The following is a 20,331-nucleotide window of genomic DNA, read 5'->3' on the forward strand; positions in this document are numbered from 1 at the left end:
ATCATGTTTTGTTTTTTTTCCACCTTAGCCTCTTGATATGGATTACTTTTACTGATTTTCAAAGGTTGGGCTAGCCTGTATTTCCCAAGAAAAACTGCATTTGGTCATGATTTATAAAACTCTTTACACATTACTTGATTCAACTTAATATTTTGAATCTACACTCATGTGAAATATTGATATGTAGTTTTCTTGTATCCTGTCTTGTTTTAGCATCAGGGTAATACAGGACTCATAAAATGAATTTGGAAGTATTCTCTTGTATAGAATTGTTGGTTTCCTCATTAATGTTTAGCAAATTTCACCAGTGAAGCTATCTATCTAGGCCTTTAGTTTTCTTTGCAGAAAGATTTTAACTACAAAGTAAATTTATTAAGTAGCTATAGGATTGTTCAGGTTACCTACTTCTTGAACAAGCTTTGATATTTTGTCACTTTTATGACATTGGCCTATTTCATCAAAGTTGTAAATTTATGGAAACACATTTTCAAAATATTCTAAATATTTTCTTACAACTTTGGGGGTATTTTTTCTTTGCAATTTGGCCAGAACTTTCTCAGTGTTATTGATCTTTTAGGCATTAGTTTTGTTTACAATACTTTCTACTGTTCTGCTTACAATTTCACTGATTTATTTATTATTTCCTCTTTCTGATTGTTCTGGGTTTAATTTGCTCTTCTTTTTCTAGTTACTTAAGGTGGAAAACTGAATCATAAATCTGATTTTTCTTCTTTTCTAATATAAGCAAATTCTCACTAAACACTCTTTTGGTATATTCCACAAATTTTTTATGAATTTTCACTTTCATTCAGTTCAAATACTTTTTAATTTCCATTAAGAATTGTCTTGATCCACGTTATTTAGAAATATTAATATCCAGAAATTTGAACATTTTTCACATTTTTTCTGTTACTGATACCTAATTTAGTTCAACTAAGGTCAGACAATATACTTTATATGATCTGTTAAGGTTTTGAACTTATTAATGTTTTATCAGTACCAAATCATGTGTCTTCCAAATGAATCACTGTTGTTTAGTTCTTGGGATGGAAAGGAAGAAAAATCTTACTATTTATGCATAACAGGTAAACATACAGTTCAAAAACAAAAAGTATACTGTGATATTAAAATTTCATGTAGAGTGATTAGTGAAAAAAATTCTAAAAATGTTCCTTTGGGGAGGGCATATGAAAACATAGCTGCAAAACACTGGATTAGAGGTGTTCCACTATTTTATTTTAAGTTGTGATATAGGTCATACAGAAAGATGCAAAACAACAACAACAAATTACAGACCCCATGTCCCAAGACCCAGATTTAACAGATGTTAATATTTTACCAAAATATTCTTCAAATAACTTTTTAAAAGAAATGTACAATATATAGAGCTATCCAAACCTCAATCTTTCCTTCCACCCTTTTCTCCCACAGCAAGATATTAAATGCCTCCATAAATATTATTTAATGGTATTTTATGCATCTTTTTCTAAGCTCTGAAGTTTCATACAATAAATTACCTCTTGCTCAGACTTGCTTCTTGAATTCTTAAGATTTTCAAATATCCTAGTGTATCAGTACTATATCATAATTTAAAAAAATTAACATTTCTCGTATAGTCAAATACCCCTTTTCTCATTTTCAGTTGATGTAGTTTCTAATAGATGTAACCCCTTTTAATCACAGATGTTCTAACATGTTGATTCATCTCCTAACTTCACCCCAAGGCATTAAAGCTTATGCTTGTTGCATACAGGTTCTCCCTTTCCCAGTATTTTTTCAATATTTAGTGAGTTTGAGCCATTTACTTTAGATTTCTTACTGGCCTTTATGTGAATCCAATACCTCTATAACAGCTTCCTTTCAGAAAATGTCAGAGTAGGATATATAGTAACTTCAGTTCTTGGATAGAACTGAATAGAATGAGAACACTATTCCTCCTGAGATCATCAGTTCTCTTATGTACCTAACATATGTGGTTGGCTATCACCTCTCCTGAGCAATCATACTGAGGTCAATATTCTTTGTTTTATATGTATTAGTGAGTTATAAATAAAACAAATATCTTACTAACTTACAGCTAAAGTTTATTAAAAAAAAAAAAAAAAAAACTCCTCCATTGCTCACAATGGGAAATGTTCTCTTCTTATAGGGTGATGAAGATCAAATAATTACTGTAAGTACAGGTGCTCAATAAATATTATTTTCCCTTACTTCTTTTAAAAGCCTTGATATATCTTGATATTGATTTTAAAGGAGTCTTATTTGTATAGCATATACTTTCCAAATCATCTAAAGCAGAAACCTGAATGCTACTGCCTTTTGATTTACCTAATCAGGATTATGCTGATTCCATTTATGTTACTATAGTAGGAGGCAGAGCCATGCTAGGTTGGGATGAGGAGCACCTGCATTATTCTGTGCCTGACTACTTAAATTTTATACCCTATAGGTCTCACTTCCCTCATACTAATCCCAGCCTTTGTAGAAGGCATAAATGGAAAATCACATGGAAATAAAAGTATATATTGTATATTGTAGTAAAACATTTGATTTTGGCTGTCAAGTACCTACTTTCTTAATTTCATAGCACTGTGCTTTTCCTCTGAAGAACAAACCCTTTCTAACTCTCACTTTATGTGGTTTATATGAAACTTCACTCCTTATGCTTTAAGGGTAACATGTATGACCCATAGTCAGCCCATAAGGGTGCCAAATCCCTCCAGCAAAAGGAAAAAGTACTTATTTAAAGTTTACTTTGTTTATAGTAACTAAAAAATTCAATGACAGACTAGCTGTTAGGGTTTTTAGTATAGGTTTAAATTATTAGTACTTCTCCATGATTTTTTTAAAAAACTCACTGATAACAAACAATTATCACAATTACCAGGATAATGCTTAGCAGCTCCAGGTATAGCTCTATCCAGTTGAAAGAAAGGAAGGAAGGAAGGAAGGAAGGAAGGAAGGAAGGAAGGAAGGAGAGAGAGAGAGAGAAAGAAAAGAAAGAAAAAGAAAGAAAGAGAAAGAAAAGAAAAAAGAAAAGAAAGAAGGAAAGGAAGGAAGGAAGGAAGGAAGGAAGATCTGTACAAGCCCTGGAAATCCTTCTAATTGGACCTATTCGGGTCATATGCTCAATTTATGAAATAGACACAGTGGTGGGATGGTTGTGCATTATCCATAAACAGGTTAATAATTCCTGGACACCAAAGTTCTTAAACTTGCCAAGAAGTCTCATCGTCCAAGTGTGGCAAGAAGTGTGAAGGCCAAGGACAGGCTGTCCACAAAATGTGCCACCTTGGCATACTAATTATTAAGAATGCTCTCCCCCTCCCCACCTTGTCTCCAGAAAGCAGGAAATAAATGAAAGGCACTCTCCCTGAGGTATCTTTATCACCAGAGATAGGAAATTCAGAGCTATGAAGGTTGTGTGAACATGTCTTGTTAGTTTTAGTAATTTACAGCCATAGCCTAAACTCTGTTTAGAATCCTTCACTATTTGAAGCTCCCAAATTAAGTTTTCTTTATCTTGTCAATTCCTCATTGATTTATGTCTGTGTTGGAGTAAGCAGTTAGGTTCTAACAGGATACCTGGAGACCAGCAACAAGGAAGTCATGGCCAGCTATCAGAAACGTCAGAGAGAGGGGCGCCTGGGTGGCGCAGTCGGTTAAGCGTCCGACTTCAGCCAGGTCACGATCTCGCAGTCCGTGAGTTGGAGCCCCGCGTCAGGCTCTGGGCTGATGGCTCGGAGCCTGGAGCCTGTTTCCGATTCTGTGTCTCCCTCTCTCTCTGCCCCTCCCCCGTTCATGCTCTGTCTCTCTCTGTCCCAAAAATAAATAAAAAAAAAAAAAAAAAAAAAAAAAAAGAAACGTCAGAGAGAGGCCTGTCCTGGTAGCAGTCCACAAGAATCTGGATCAAACCTGACAGGCCCAAGATGGCAGATGCCATGACAGGAAACCCCAGACCAAATTAGTAAGAAAAAGTATAAAAGCCTGCTTCCTGCCCCAAGTAATAAATATTCCACCCCCTAGTTAACAACTGTCAGTAAAAGTTAGAAACCCAACCCCTAAGGCACACAGCTCTCTCTTGAGCTCACTTGCTCTCATATCTCCAGAGTATACTTTTCAGTTTAATAAACTTTCCTGCTTATGTCGCTCATCCACTGTGTTGTGTGCCTGTCCTTGAGTTTTTTCAAGACAAGACAGACAGCTCTTGACAACTCCTTCAGCTAGGTTGAGGCCCCCCCTGGCCTGGAATCTCCCTGGGTCTCCCCAGTTCACCTGGCAACATCTGCATAAAATGTACAGAAGCATAAAACTTGAATATTTAAGACTTCATGTTATTATTGGGCCTCCATTAATTAAAATTTGTTTTTTTCCTACTATGAATTTGTTTCATGTCAGCTTAATTCTTAGACCAGTTAGAAGAATCTTGAAGGAAATTTTTTCCTCCCCAACAGTTGGCTAGTTGGCAGGATAAACTTTAACTGGCTAAATATTGCTCACCCTGAGATTGCTGTAGTTGAGAAATCCTGGCACATCTGAGACAGCTGGCAAAAGGTAAGATTTCTTACCATGTCAACCTCCTGCAATCTGTCTGCAAGGTCCGGTGGAACAAGCGGCATGAGTCCTTTTTCTTTCTAAATTTAGAGGAGCGAGAGAAAATATTTTTGGAAATAGTTGCTTGGGCTTAGCAATTCGAATTAATTTGGTAAAGAGTACTCTTGGTTTTTACTGACTGATTTCCTCCCAGAGATCGTCGCTCCATTGTTATAAAAAGGAATTACTACAGGTTAAGAATATCAGCAAAGGCCCTTACAAGTCTGCTGTTCAAACTAGTATTACAGACTTCTGAGTTCACAATTCTCATCAGACTGGCATATGTTTTGACAAACTTTGCTGTGTGGGTCTCCCACGTAAAAACTGGATGAGGTTTTTCCTTTTGTCTTGCTTTATGTCTTGAGAACTTGGATTTGTGATCTGTGAATATATTCTCTCTGGTCTCCACCACTCTGGAGGGTGTACTTACTGGGGTGCACCTTGGTAGCCACAGAGAGTGAGGATGTGAGATATGAAGTTGAAAGCAGCACTCTCTTTGTCCAGCCAAGCCAGCTCTCAGAAAGGTAAGTCATAAAAGGTCCCAGTCCATAAGGGACTTTTGTGGTTTGCTGCTTATTACTGCTGAAAAGTCCCATTCCAGTAGCATCTGCCTGGTGTCACAGATTAGTGGGTCTATGATTGGAGGTATCTCAGGTTTCTGTGTGCTATCAAAGACACTGTTTTCACTAAATTCATCCACACTGCCTCTGTAACAAAGGTTTTTGCTTCCTTAGACTATTTCTGGGAGCTAACTTTGGGATCATGAGAACTGTATCTATCATCTATGCCCTCTAGATATGCCTCTCACATTCATGGCCTAAGTCTAGAAAGTCACCTAGGAGTCTTTCCATAAAAAGGCTTATCGGTTTGAGTTGCTATTAAAATTAGTAAGATCTTGGGGTGCCTGGGTGGCTCAGCAGTTATGCATCCGACTTTGGCTCAGGTCATCATTTTGCAGTTCATGAGTTCGAGTCCTGCATTGGGCTCAGCGCCGACAGTTTGGAGCCTGGAGCTTGCTTCAGATTCTACGTCTCCTGCCCTTTCTGCCCCTCACCCGCTCATGCTCTGTCTCTCTCTCTCTGTCAAAAAATAAACATTAAAAAATAAGTTTTTCGGGGGCGCCTGGGTGGCGCAGTCGGTTAAGCGTCCAACTTCAGCCAGGTCACGATCTCGTGGTCCGTGAGTTCAAGCCCCGCGTCAGGCTCTGGGCTGATGGCTCCGAGCCTGGAGCCTGTTTCCGATTCTGTGTCTCCCTCTCTCTCTGCCCCTCCCCCGTTCATGCTCTGTCTGTCTCTGTCCCAAAAATAAATAAAAAAAAAAAAATAAGTTTTTTTAAATAAATAAATAAAATTAATAAAATCTTACTCATCAATGGTGAGACAATAAATCCTTCACATTGGCTGTTTCAAAAAAATTTCTTTATACAGAGCTCTTGTCTTAATAGTATAATAATTGCGAGCCTTAGGGATTCCCTTGACAAAATGAAAGAGAAATTAGACCTAAGACAAATACTGATGTCTACATTCAAAGTAAATTCCCCTTCTTAAAATCTGGCCCCATCTGCCTATTTTAACTTCCCTTTCCGTACAAAAAGTACTCCAGCCTAAACTCTAGATTCAAAGTATATAGGTTACTTATGTCAATGCTAAATAAAAACCCGTGAAGTGGAATTTAACAAAAGCACTGAAGCAAGTGATACAGCTCACTTTCCTGTTTCATAAGAACTCCTACTTTCCAGAGCTCTGTAATCAGGCTCTGCCAGCTGTAGGCATTCCTATGCAATATCATTTGTAGATATATCCTGAACCACCCCACCCAGGGGGAAAAAATTTCATGTCCCTAGGAGAGCAGTAAATCTTAAAAATTACAAAGCCCGTTTTTACCTCCACTTTCAGAAGATCCCACCAAATTTAGAAAGAAATTAGAAGATTAGTAGCCACTCACAACCTCCCCACTACAGAATAAACAGATGCCCATAATTTCTTATGGCCTTCCTACAAATGAACAGCAGAAGGCTGATATTCAGGGGCTAACAGAAGCCAACATTGAATTGTGAAGGCTTCTGTTAAAATAATTTCTACAGAATTTTTTACAAAGATATAAATCTTCTGATTCCCACTTTAGTTGAAATCTCCCTGATCTAAAGAGGCAAGTTTAGTTAAAATGGCTGATCAATCCTGATATTCTAGCTGTAATTCAGTTCTTTGTGGGAATTAGAAACAAGTTTGCCTGCCAAATTTCTACAAAACCAAAAATGCAACTCTAGAAGCAAATCACCCCCTCCCCCCTCCCCCCACCCCCCCGCAGTCTACCAATTCCAAAACCTCACCTATTCCTCTTGACACATTTATAGATACTATAAAGATCAGGATATTGAAGCAAAATTGTCCTGTATTTTAGAAAAAGGTAAATTCTAAACAGCAATTATCCTGTAACTCCTAGAAAACACACACACACACACACACACACACACACACACACACACTTTACATTCTTTTTCTGTCCCTTAAAGTCATAAATCTTATATCTCTGAAGTGTAAATACAGCCCACAACTACCAAGGCAAAGGAAAAAAAGAAGGAAGCAGGCCTTTTTTTTTTTTTAATTCTTATTTATTTTCGAGAGAGAGAAACAGAGCACAAGTTGGGGAGATGCAGAGAGGGAGACAAAGAATCCGAAGCAGGCTCCAGGCTCTGAGCTGTCAGTACAGAGCCCTATGTGGAACTCAAACTCATGAATCAGGAGATCATGACCTGAGTCAAAGTTGAGTCATTTGGCTCAACCAAATGAGCCACCTGGGCACCCCCTGAAAGCAGCTCTTTTTAAAAAGTACACTGCAAAAGGGCTCTCTTGCCCCTTTTTCTCTTCAAATATTGCTAACTGTAAGGCTTCTGCCTTTGTCAGTATATGTATCTATTGTAGATATATGGCTGTTTCTAACTCCAGTTGGTATTGCTAAAATTAATTTGTAAAAGACCTCTGTTTAATTTGCTTAAAGAAAATTAAGCACATAATAATTTTGAATTCCTAAAATTTCTCAAAAATAAAAAAGAAAATCCAAATGAATTTCAACTTCATGTGATCTGGGAAAGTATTTGGTATTAAAACTAACTGAAGGTTTTAGTTTAATTAAAATAGACATGTCTTTAGAGTTATCAGCATTAAAATAATACTTTTATTCCACCTGGGTTTACTGAAAGTCAAATAAGTTCATGTAATCTCTACTGCAAAACTTGTCAGCCCAAAACAATATAAACTGAGAATAATGTCAGATTCTGCAGACAGAGTTGTTTTTGTGGGCAACCTACACCTAATTGTTAAGAACAAGTAAGTAGACAGATATAGGTAAGATAAAACGGTTTTAGGTAAACTTTTAAAATATTGTCCCCAAATCTTTTTGGTAATCTGAAACCTAAAAGTTTTGCTAACTGAGGAGTTAAGGTAAATTTAAGGAATATCTAATAAATCATTTCCAAATATGATAAAATAATGAAACATTAATTACTGAACATAGATTTATCTACTTTTGGCTTCCTTGTTACAGAGAAACTAAAGATAAGCTTGAGTCTGATACTGAACATTTTATGTTTTACTGAAAGATTATATTTTGAAGAAGCACATTTCTTGAAATTATGAATTATGTCTCATGTCAATTTAATTCTTAGATCAGCTAGAAGAAACTTGAATAATAGAGGAAATTTTCCTGCTGAACAGAGGCAATAGAAGTTCTGGTCATCACAGTGGAGAAATTGACTGTCTAAGATCTCAGAATGTTTACGTCACCTTTGGAATCGGTGTGAGTTGAGAACCACCACAACTACTACTACAAGAGTTAATATTTATGGAGAATTTGAATACAATATAGATATACATATATCAGACTCGTTAAGTATTTTATATTCATCACACATCTTTACAACAACCCTAAGTATTATGATTATGCCCAGGGAAACTGATAGAGAAGGTAATAACTTGACCAAGGCCATAAAGCAATTAAGCCTTAGAAACAAGATGTGATGTTAGAATATACATCTATAAAACCACTGCAGTATACCACTTTTCAGTAAATTAACCTGAACTTCCTGTCACTGTAGAAAAGTTTTATGATTAATTTTTAAAAACTGTTTTTTGCATACCTAACACAATTACATGTTCTAAGGAATAATTTTATTTAGCTCTTAGCTCACTGCTCCTGTCATAAATCTTAATAATTTCAAAATCCACTTAGATATTTCTTTTAATACCCAAGTTTCTCAATATCTTTAATTAATCTCTTTCCATGACTCTGCTTTCACTCAACTACCATGTCCACATCCTGGAACTTGCAGTCACTAATTACCGTATTCTCTCTACTATTGTCAATTGCAGTCACCTTACTCTCTTATTTCAACCTCCCAAATTTGTACTTCTTACTCTAGTATATAACTCCAACATATCTTTAATCATACTGCAATCTGTAATTGATCATACCATTTCTCCATTGTGTCTTAACCTTCATTTTCTCACTTTGCTCTTTACGCAGATCTCTTTCTACACCCCTTCTTTATACTCATTCCCTTGAGTGTATCAACACTTTTTCATTTCTCCCACTTGGCTGTATTCACCTAGGAATATTCCAATTCTAATTAAATTCAATTCTGTCTACTTAGTGATAGCACCAATTCTAGAATACTTGGAAATGAACATAGAACTATTTGACTAGTGTCACTTAAATTAACAACAGACTTCAAAACACCACTTAAGTACCTTCTAGCCATCCTTCTAAGTCTATTCACTCTGCCATTCAAGTGTCTATTTTACACCTTCCTTTTTGCCCCTGGATCCAACACTCTTTTCCTCTTCAAGATCTTACTTCCTTCCTATTTCACTGAAAAAAATAGAACACAACTTCTACATGCTCCTACTATGTATCTACCAAACTATAACCATTTAGACTTACACAATCTGTCCCTTCTGTTGCTATTAATGAGATGTTTGCATGCCCATCTTTAAAACTAACTCTTCTATTTGTACACCATATCTGTACCTCCAGCAATATCCCTTTCCCTCCTATATCATCCTTGGTTTTGCTTTTTCCTCTACTGGATTAGTCCACACAAATGTGCTATATCCTAAATCTTTATAAAACAAAACAAAATCAAAAACCTTTTTCATACTGTATCTCCCTAGATTAAGAGAACATTTTTCTATTCCCCTTGAGAGCAAGACTCTTCTAACAGTCATCTTCATTTCTCACTATATTAAATTCCTCTCTGCTATTCTCTCTAATACCTCCTCTCATTTCTTCCATCCATCAAATCAGTTTGTCAGGAGAGAGGTGTGTTAAGAACAGATCTGATGTAGTTGACCACCCCTTCCTACTTGAGATACCTTCTTCATTTGGCTTCTGCCTATTCCTTAGTCTTCTTTACATATTTGACATCTAAACACAAGCATGTTCCCGGATTCACTTCACCATACTTCTAATGCTTACCTTTAAAATTTCTATTTTCTTTATTTCACGATGCTATGAGGAATAAAATGTGATTCACAACAGCATTCTAACAAAGACCCAAGTCTTTGGGCAGTGATTCTAAGATGAAGCTACTATTACATATTCACAGGACACTTTTAATAAACAAATTAAATATATCAAAGTTTTATATTAACACATAGCTGAAACTAATTTCACTAAGACAACAGGATACTTTTGTATGGAAAACATTTACACCTTTAAGGTTTGGGGGCACCAAAATAAAAGACAATTAAGAACAAGAATACAAATCCCCTGAAGTGGGAAAAATCTCCTACTACTAAAACAAAACAAGCAACAACAAAAAACAGCAAAACTCATAGCCAAACAAACCACTCCTAAAATAATTACAAGAAATAAGAAGTAACATTAGTATAAAAAAAAAAAAAAGTATGTGAGTGCAGTGGTATCCAGGTAAGAAGGAAAAAAAAGCTGTATCCGTAATCATAAAAGAAAATTTCTATTTAGTATTGTAAAATTACCTGAAAAAAAAATTTTTTTACCTGAAAAAATTTTTATGTAATTATCAAATTACACTTTCCAAATGTATTAAACATAAAGAAAAATTAAGAACATTTATTGGAAAGAAAATAATTTATTATATATGAGGAAGATGATTAAAATAACATGTAATATATCCCCAATAAACAGATTTAAATGCATATAGATTTAATTTTTAAATATACTTTAAAAGCTGTTACGCACAGTTCCATAGTCCAGGTGTCAATTTCTTCTCCTCAAAGTTGGAAAGCAGTTGGAAGACATGGAAGCAAAAGGAACCTAAAACACCATAAGAATTCATTAAAAATAATGATTATAAAACATTTCAATTGTTTTAAAATAACTAAAAGCTAAAACATTTATATTTAGAAAATTAGTGAATCATGTCAGTACTACAAATTTTTGATTGTCAACATAAACAGCTTATATGGAAATGGATTTATAACATTAGAAAATAAAACATTTTAACTGTCTCTATTAAAAAATAGCAATTTCAACATCTGCAAATTTTCATACTCTTAGAGTGATAATTTATTAACAGAATTTTGAATTATTTTCATAGTACTAGTAATAGCAGGATTTGCAAGAAATGTAGAGGCTCTAATTCTTGATTTTCCTACTTGTAGAAGGTTGGATGGCTACGCATCTAACCATTCTAATCTAAGCAGTATCTAAACTGGTCAGCCCTTGTAACTACTGAAGGAACCTTTTCGAATTAGATTCTTGGTCTCATTCACAGAAATTCTGATTTATTAGTTTTAGGAGAAAGCCCAGGAACCTTTATATGTAAAAATCCTTCCTCAGTGGTTCTCAACCTTGGTCACACATTAGGAGGGTTGAAAAATTCCAGTATCTATGTTGTACGCCAGACCAATTAAATCAAAATGGAGAGAAACCTAAGCAATAGTGTTATTTTTCAGGGTTTTTTTCTTTTTTCTTTATCAGTATTTTTGAAAAGTTTCTCAGGTGATTCCAAAATGTGGCCAGGATTAAAAACCACTGTTTTGGGTAATACCAGTCAACAACTAGTCTGGAAACCATTGTTATTATGTATACCTACCAGTATTGTTTCTTTTCACTTAATGTGCTACCCTGAGTCAACATTATGTCTTCTCCTCTCTGTTCCTCTTTTCTTATTCCTTTTGTTTTGTTTAGAAAAAGAAAGAGGAAAAAAGATACTTCTGCTTGCTATCTATCTCAAAAGACATATCAATATTAAAACCTCAGAGGTGAGGTCTGCTCCTCTTATTTGGAACTGACAAGGAAATCCAGTTATTTTAATTTTCATTATGTGTACTTTTTTAAATGAAAAAAATCCTTTCCCCAAACAAAATTTACAACACATTATATAGAATACCTAAACCAGATACATCACAAAACAGAAGGCATGTTACTGAATTAGGTTTAGGAAATACATAAATATAAGAAACAAGACTAATTTCTGTGTTAAAGCAAATGCATACATTCTCCAAGTAAATACGTTGACCTGATTCACTAACTTTCCCTGGAAAAATTACATAACCTCAAGAATGGCATAGAAAATTCAGCAACAAAGCAAAAAAACCAAAAAAACAAAAACAAAAACAAAAAAAAAAAACAACAAAAAAAACAAACAACAAAAAAACTCCCCAAAAAACAAAACAAAAAAAAACCACATAAATGATTTGTCCAATCAATGTTGATAATTTTAAAAATAACTCATTTGAATAAAATTATAAAAAACTATTGCTTATTCTGAATCCATGAGTGGGAAAGTGATAAAACATTTCTAGGAAGAACAAAAAACACTGCCCCAAAAAGGATACAACAAGAAAGGATACACTTTGTATGACAGTATTACAGCAGTATTTACGCAGGAATGCTTCTAAAGAAGAACAGCAGAATTCAGTTTAATTTTTTTTTCTCAGTTTTCACATTATATTTACAAATAAATTACTTTTTTAAACACACACTGAAAATTGTTTATTTTTAACTGGTCCATTAAGGTATTTGTAAGAATTCTGACTACATCAGGATATATACTTCACAAAATTCAAATTATCATGGCATTTCACAAAAGGAATAAACATTTTGTAAAATTTTCCCTAATTATATTTTTTTCAGCTTAACACCAGTGAAGTTGACCAAGTTATTTCATGTTCCTCCAGTTTATAAAGGCAGGAAGATTTAAAATAAAACAAAATGAATGTATTTCTACTCATTTGATTTCCTAAAATCAAACAATGTAACACAAACTTTGAAGCTTAAAATGGTTAATTCTACCACTTCTAATCATTAAATTTCTTAAGTACGCATTAAAATTACTTATTGGAAAGGCAAAAAATTTCATGCCTCAAAACATATGTAAATAGTTCTGTGACATATATAATTAGTAATGCAAATTCTTAGGCCCATTAAGAGTGACCAATTTGTCTTGGCTTGGTAGACACTTTCCCAGTCTCAGCACAGGAAAACTGGGATGACTGACTACCCAAGACCCCTACTCCAGACCTACTGAGTTAGAAAATGGGTGAGGGTGAGGGGAAGCCTAGCAAACTGTTTTATCAGACCTTCAGAATACCATAATACATATTAAAGTTTAAGAAGCATTGCTTTCCTCTAGCTAGAAAAAGATTTAAGACAAAGACTCATTCCTCTCATAAATTCATTCTCCAAACTAAATTTTTACATACATATGGGCTTTATTCATAAGGTAGTTATAATTTTGAAATTCACTGAGAATTAACTGCACAGTGACACAGAGATAGAGACATGGGTGGATCGATCAATTGATTCACATCCTTTAAAAACCTTAGGAGATACCTGAATTTATCACTATCAGGCTTTTATCTTTCCTTAATTTTATCTCAAGACAGTTTGTTCTTTTATTATGTTATATCCACACTTACCTTTATTAATTTTTAACACTTTCTTTTTCCTTCTTTAGAATCTTGTTTTGGTCTAGCAGATCGAGCAAATTGCTAATATTTAAAAATTAAGGTTTCCTTCACAAACATGACAGTAATCCTCTCTAAATAATTATTAAGAACATTCTAATATAGGGTAGAAGTACAGTTTTTAAATTTTTTTAATGTTTATTTATTTTTGAGAGAGGCAGAGCGTGAGCAGGGGAGGAGCAGAGATAGGAGACACAGAATCCGAAGCAGGCTCCAGGCTCTGAGCTGTCAGCACAGAGCCTGATGTGGGGCTTGAACCCATGAACCTTGAGATCACGATCTGAGCCGAAGTCGGATGTTCAACCGACTGAGCCACCCAGGCGCTCAAGAAGTACAGTTTTTAAAATATATTTCTTATACTTGTCTTCCTACTCTCAGACATGTCAAATATTTTTTTGAGTGCCTACTTGCTCCCCATGATTTGCAAAAGTAAAAAATTTACCTTTTCTTTATAGTCATTTTTTTTACACCTGGACCTTCACTACATATATCCCTCTGATTTCCATCTTGCAAACTGCATTAACTACTAAAAGCAGAATGTTTAATCAATAATATATTTTGGTAAATTTTCAAATAGAAATATGAATTACAAAATAAAACAGTAAAACTGCAGTGGATCATATCTTTTTTTAATGACTCCTAGTGGATTTGTGAATACTATAGTCTTTTAGGCTTAGCATAAAAATGTACTACTGAGCTATAGAAATGAAATGTTTAAACATGGCTAAATTTTAATAACCCCATGCTGCTGAGGTTCCTCTATTCTCCAATAAAAATCTAAACAACCACCTGATTCAGCTAAGTATGTTTGTAACTGAGTATCTGGAGCTAGAATGCCAAGTGTTGAGACTTCTTAACAATAACATAAAAATTAGTTGGAAGTATACCCTTCTGCTTAAAAGACACATTGTCTTTGGAACAGGCTGTTTAAAGGATACAACCACCATAGGTTTTCCAAAAAGAACATATCCATTAGCTTCCTTTAAGGCTTTTGCTGCTGCTTTTTCATTTGGAAGTCCAATGAAAGCTTGTCCTTTCATGCGACCTTCTTTCATCAAACGTATATCAAACCTAGTAGTCAAGGAAGAAAAAGAGGTTTTGATTTAAAGAATGTCAAACAATTTTGATGAGGGGAATAGAAATGTGTCAAACATCTAAAATTTTTTCTATTTCAGAGTATAAATGACTACAGTGTCTGATTAGAACATTACTCAAGACTTCTTAAAATTATGTTTTGTATTCTGTTCTAAAATTGATTCTACGTAATATAAGTTTGATAATGTGCTTATATCTAGCTTTTTAAAGCTATGTTAAATGTATTTAGGTAGTTTATTTTTATTTATTTTTTGGGGTGTACCAAATTACTTTGTTTGAAGGAATGTTACAAATGAAGGAAGTTAAGTAGATGTTTTGGTACAACTTATAGAAAAGGGAAAATGTCACCCCAACATACATGCACTGCCTCAGTGACCAGGGAAGTCACCCATGTGGCGATGGGAAGACAGCCTAAGGCTTAGCTCTCATTATCCCTGTTTCCCAACGTGTGCTTGTCAAAGAGATACTCTGCCATGCTGTATTTACATAGTTTAAAAATTATATTGCTAGAAACTATGAAAACAAATTTAAATTTTTATTTTGTAGCTCTATTTTTAAAAAATTTCATACAGCCAACTCAATACTATCTACCCAAGTGACAAAAAACAACTACATAACCAAGAACAGAAAGGCTGAGAGGTACCACAGAAAAGTAACATAGAATTTCAAAGTAGAAACGGACTTTATTATCTAGTCAAAATCATTTTTACAAGTGACGCCTACAGAGAATGAGTGACTTCTTCAAGGTCATACAGGTAAAGTTAGAGTGAAACAGAAATCAGATTTTTTTTATTCTAAGTGTAGTGTTCTATTATTTTATAGCATATTCATTTTTCAACATTTTTTGGAAAACTATATTAGAAAATCGGAAAAACCAAACTGTAATTTACAACTAAAGTACTGCCTACAACTGTGATAGTCCATACAAAGCATTTTAAAAATGCAGTAATTTTTTTTTAATTCACATGACTAGTCCCATGGAAAACAATTAATTGATCATTTTGACGTACACAGCTTTCTCCATATAGAATTATCTTTCCCCTCAAATTCTAAATGCAGCAATACAAAAAAACAGAGGAAATGGATAGACACACACACATATGTATTTATGTACACTAAACATTTCATACATATATTCTTCTGTTTCTTATAATGATTCAAAAGTAGAAACAAGAAAAAGGACCAGTATTTTGCATGCCTAGCAACAGAAACTATTGGTATAGTATAAGAAGAGATATTTGCCACTGACAAGTATAAACAAGCCAGACAGACTTTAAAAGATTAAAACAAGACTAACTAGTTCCAGTTACTCTTTTATCTCCACTCTTTTACCTCTACTCAAGTCTCTCTCTTTGCCTTTTCTACTTTTCCCTACTTCTAATTTATATGGTTGAGGGTCTTAAATACTTGAGTTCACTAATGATGGCATTTTAAAGAATGATATTCTAACTCTAAACATTAGCTCTTAACTCATTCACAAATCACATCCATTTCTTTTGCTCTCACCAAAAGTGGGAGACTTGCTTAATGCAGACTAATTAAAAGAAGGGAAGTTACTACCAATGTTAAGAATCTGAAAATTAGGCCTGACTGCTATATATTCCTGCATGAGTTATTAAAGCAGTAGTTTCCAAAGTGTAGTCTTTGAACCAGCAGCTTTGGCATCATCCATGAGCTTTTTAGAAGTCCAAATTCATGGGTCTTACCTCAACCCAGATGGACTGAAGAAACTGTTTTTACCAAGCTCTCCAGGTGATTTTTACTCAGGGTAAAGTTTGAGAACCACAGCTTTACAACTGGGGATAAACACTGGAATTTATGCTACTTGGATAAATAAAGTTTTATTGGAACTCAGCCATAAATAATAGTTTATGTATTGTTTATGCCTGCTTTCATACTACAAAAGTAGAACTGAGTAGCTCCAACAGACGCTTTATGACCTGTAATAAATTAAAAATAGAAAATGTCTGCTACCTGCCCATTTACAAAGAAGTTTGCTGACTACAGCTTTAGATATCTAAAACTTATGCAACAGGGAAAATGCTGGGATAAAAAGGGGTTAATTTGTAACAGATAAAATAAAAAAATTTAAGAATATGCTTCCACTTACATTATCCGTTGTGTTTCTGAAGAAAAGTCAACGTATCTCCCAAAAATAAACTTAAGGTCCTAGAATTTTAATAAGAAAAAGACAAATAAGAAGGTTCAGGGGAAAAAAAAGGTAAAATAAAAAGCCAATTTATAAATTTCAACTTACCTTTTCTTGAACATGTTTAGCTAAATTCTTTACGTAAATTCTACAGTTTGGTTCACCAGGTTCATAACTTCTGAAAACTGAAAGTGTTTCCATTTCTTATTTAAAAGGAAAACAAAACAATATAAAATTAGTATTTTTTCATTAATTTTTTTCAAAGAAAAACCATAATAACAAATACAAATGTTAAATAGATGAAAAAAGCATATGAAATTGTCAAAACTATAGCCATTAATAGCAGTATTATTAACAAAAATACCCACTAAAAATGTGAGTTGATAATATGAAAATAAATTTAAGAACTTCAGGCATCTAGGGGCACTGGGTGGCTCAGTCAGTTAAGCATCTGACTTTGGCTCAGGTCATGATCTCACAGTTTGTGAGTTCGAGCCCCACGTGGGGCTCTGTGCTGACAGCTTTGAGCCTGGAGCCTGCTTCAGATTCTGGGTCTTCCTCTCTGCCCCTCCCCCCACTTATGCTCTATGTCTCTCTGTCTCTCAAAAATAAATCAACATTAAAAAAAAAAAAAAAAAAAAAAGAACTTCAGGCATCTAGAATAACCAAAACTTATCCAATAAAATATTATTGAGGCTCCTTTATGATGTTACTTTATTAAAAAGACTGAAGCAATTTAATGTTATCAACCATTTGTGTCACTGTTTTGCTTAAAGTCAATTTCCCAAACCACCAGGCACAAACACAGTCAAATGTAAGTATTAATTTAGTCAAACCTGATAATCAAGTATTTCATACACACTGTGGCTTCTGAATCCCTATACAGTTACTCCTATTAAGTGTCAATTATCAGTTCCTAACAACTGACATTCTATGCAAAAATGCTAGTTGGAGGGTTATTTCCCATTATTATGGAAAAAATTATAACATGCTACACGTCAATTAAAACCCCTAATTTCCTAAAATGTAGTAAAACAGGAAAAATTCTTTAGAAATAAAAAACTATCATGTTAGGAAATAAAATCCATAAACACAGACTTTAATCACTACAAAATTGAAACTTTTTTTTTAAAACAAACAACTGCTTTGCATGCATCTCAGACACAATATTGTGATGATATATCTACTGTATTTGGAATATAGAACTACAAATTATGGGCCACTTGATTTTTTTAAATGTCATATGAAAGTTTTAGGAATGAAAACAAAATTTTTTTCCAATTATATATAGACTGAAAACACTGTATTGAGAGACACTTTCCTCCCTACCGAATATGGGTATTAAAAATCAAAAAAAGTGATTAAAAACATTAACTGGAAAGATGTTTTGAAGGATATGCCTTAAATATGGTAAAGAACATGAAAAGTTTTGTTTCTGAAGCATCAAAGAAATGGAATGAGCACTGGTTTATTTCACAAAATTACCTTCTCTAGAAATTCTGCCTTTTTCCAACTCCCTTCTAGAAATACACTCTGATGGCATTTCATCACAGTCTTCTTTAATCTCCTCTGTGATGTTCAAATTAGGTTTGGGGAAGATTTTTCCAAATCCTACATTGGGTGCATCACCCTCAGTAGCAGGTAAATCTAAAAGTTAACGTTAACAACAGCAATTAAAAATTCCCTCCCTTCAAACAGGTTTTGTTTTCCATTTTAAGGTATCTTCTGGCACTAAAACTCTATAGTGTTTTTCTCAATGCTTTAGAACTTTTCTGTAGGCAAACTTTTTCTGTAAATGTTCAAATAGCAAATATTTTAGGCTTTGCAGACCATATGGTTTTTATCATGGCTATTAAACTCTGTCACTGTAACATGAAACAGACACAGACAAAAGCTAAACAGTCAAATGGTTGCTTTGTGTTGTTACCTGTAAGGGCCTGCAAAGTGGAAAGAAACTGAATTTATTTTCAAGGAATTTAGTTTGAGGTGCCAGAGGGGATAGCTGATTAAATGTGGTGAGCAAGATAAGCAGAAACGTGTGTTGGAGGGGAGGAGGTGTCAACAGTATTTTGTTTAACCTACCCACTCTGAACTATGAATAATTACATGAAAGAAATCTGCAATTCATTAAATAAATTACATAACTATCAAAGGCATTCTGTAATGGCATGTGGTCATTCAAGATTATACAATGCATTTGATGACTTCATAATGCTACATCAGAATATTAGAAAACAACCATCAAAGATTATTAAAAGATTAAGATCAGAACATCTGCTGAAATCATAAGACACTTTCATTCGAAGTTACCAAAAAAACTTCATTAAACCTCTCCCCACTCTCCCACCAAAAAAAAAAGTCAATCCTACTCTTGAATCCTGCAAGAAGTACAGAAAAACAAGTAATCATACTTAAGAGATTACTGACTAGGAAAATTAAAAAACACTGCAATTTTTAAAAATTTTTTGAATGTTTATTTATTTTTGAGAGAGAAAGAACAAACAAGCAGGGAGGGGCAGAGAGAGAGGGAGACACGAAATCTGAAGCAGGCTCCAGGCTCTAAGCTATCAGCACAAAGCCCAATGTGGGGCTTGAACTCACAAACTGCAAGGTCATGACCTGAACTGTTGAAGTCTAACACTTAACAAACTGACCTATCCAGGTGCCCCAACATGGCAAATTTTAAATTTTATATAGCAACATTAAAGATTTCATTTACAAAACATGAATTTTACCTTCAGCAAAAATTAAACTGGTATGGGAAGGATAGGGTTAGGGTTAAACGTTCACTAGAAAAATTCTAGTCATACTACCAAAAAACTAAAAAGCTATGTAAATAGTGCAAAGAATATGCCATATTTAGAATTATAAAAGTTTGTACGTAATGTTGAAAAATTGTTGTACAAACAGATCTCCTGTGGCCTGAAAGCATCAATAAGAAAAAAAAACTTTAAGACTGCTTCTACTAGTACTTCAACATTACTACTTGCACTGATGTAGAATGGGAAGACTATTACCCTCTCATACAGGTCTAAACCTTTGAGAAAATTAAACTTAAAAACTAAAAATATTGCATGTAAGGGTGACTAACATGAAACAAGAAAGAAAAATATACAAAAAGAAAAATATAGGGGTGTCTGGGTGGCTCAGTTAAGCATTGGGCTCTTGATCTTGGTTCAGATCATGATCTCAGTTTGTGGGTTTGAGTCTTGAATCGGGCTCTACGCTGATGGCATAAGAACCTGCTTGGGATTCTCTTTCTCCCTCTCTCTGTGTCCCTCTGTGTGGTTGGGCTCACTCTCTCTCTCTCTCTAAATAAACAAACATACACACACACACACACACACACACACACACACACACACACATAAGCAAAAAAGGAGCTATCTGTGCTCTACCTACTGTTCATTTATTAAACAACAATAGCTAATATTTAGACATTTAGACCAGGCCAAGCAGTTTACTTGGATCATCTTGGTTGTTTCTCACAATATTTATTATCTCCTCTTCTGTGATGGGCACTGTGCTCTGGGGCCAGGGTACTGT

General features: G+C 34.3%; 1 protein-coding gene across 6 annotated transcripts in view; it reads right to left on the reverse strand.

Annotated features, from left to right (window-relative positions):
- Positions 1-3,862: 3,862 nt before the first annotated feature.
- RNPC3 (RNA binding region (RNP1, RRM) containing 3) overlaps positions 3,863-20,331 on the reverse strand; it is a 33,954-nt gene continuing 17,485 nt past the window's right edge. For 2 of the 6 annotated variants that reach the window (XM_049616691.1, XM_049616695.1), the window contains 7 exons: positions 18,271-18,432; positions 16,894-16,988; positions 16,747-16,805; positions 14,480-14,612; positions 13,494-13,565; positions 12,426-12,469; positions 10,680-11,744 (listed from right to left, as the gene is read on the reverse strand). In XM_049616691.1, coding sequence (XP_049472648.1) covers positions 13,506-13,565; positions 14,480-14,612; positions 16,747-16,805; positions 16,894-16,988; positions 18,271-18,432 — 509 coding nt within the window. In that variant the 3' untranslated portion in view covers positions 10,680-11,744; positions 12,426-12,469; positions 13,494-13,505. Of the gene's footprint in view, positions 4,635-10,679; positions 11,745-12,410; positions 12,470-13,493; positions 13,566-14,479; positions 14,613-16,746; positions 16,806-16,893; positions 16,989-18,270; positions 18,433-20,331 lie in introns of those variants that run through there. The other 4 variants (XM_049616694.1, XM_049616692.1, XM_049616690.1 and 1 more) reach the window with 4 other exon arrangements.

This window comes from Panthera uncia, assembly GCF_023721935.1.
Source record: "Panthera uncia isolate 11264 chromosome C1 unlocalized genomic scaffold, Puncia_PCG_1.0 HiC_scaffold_4, whole genome shotgun sequence".
Classification (NCBI taxonomy): domain Eukaryota; kingdom Metazoa; phylum Chordata; class Mammalia; order Carnivora; family Felidae; genus Panthera; species Panthera uncia.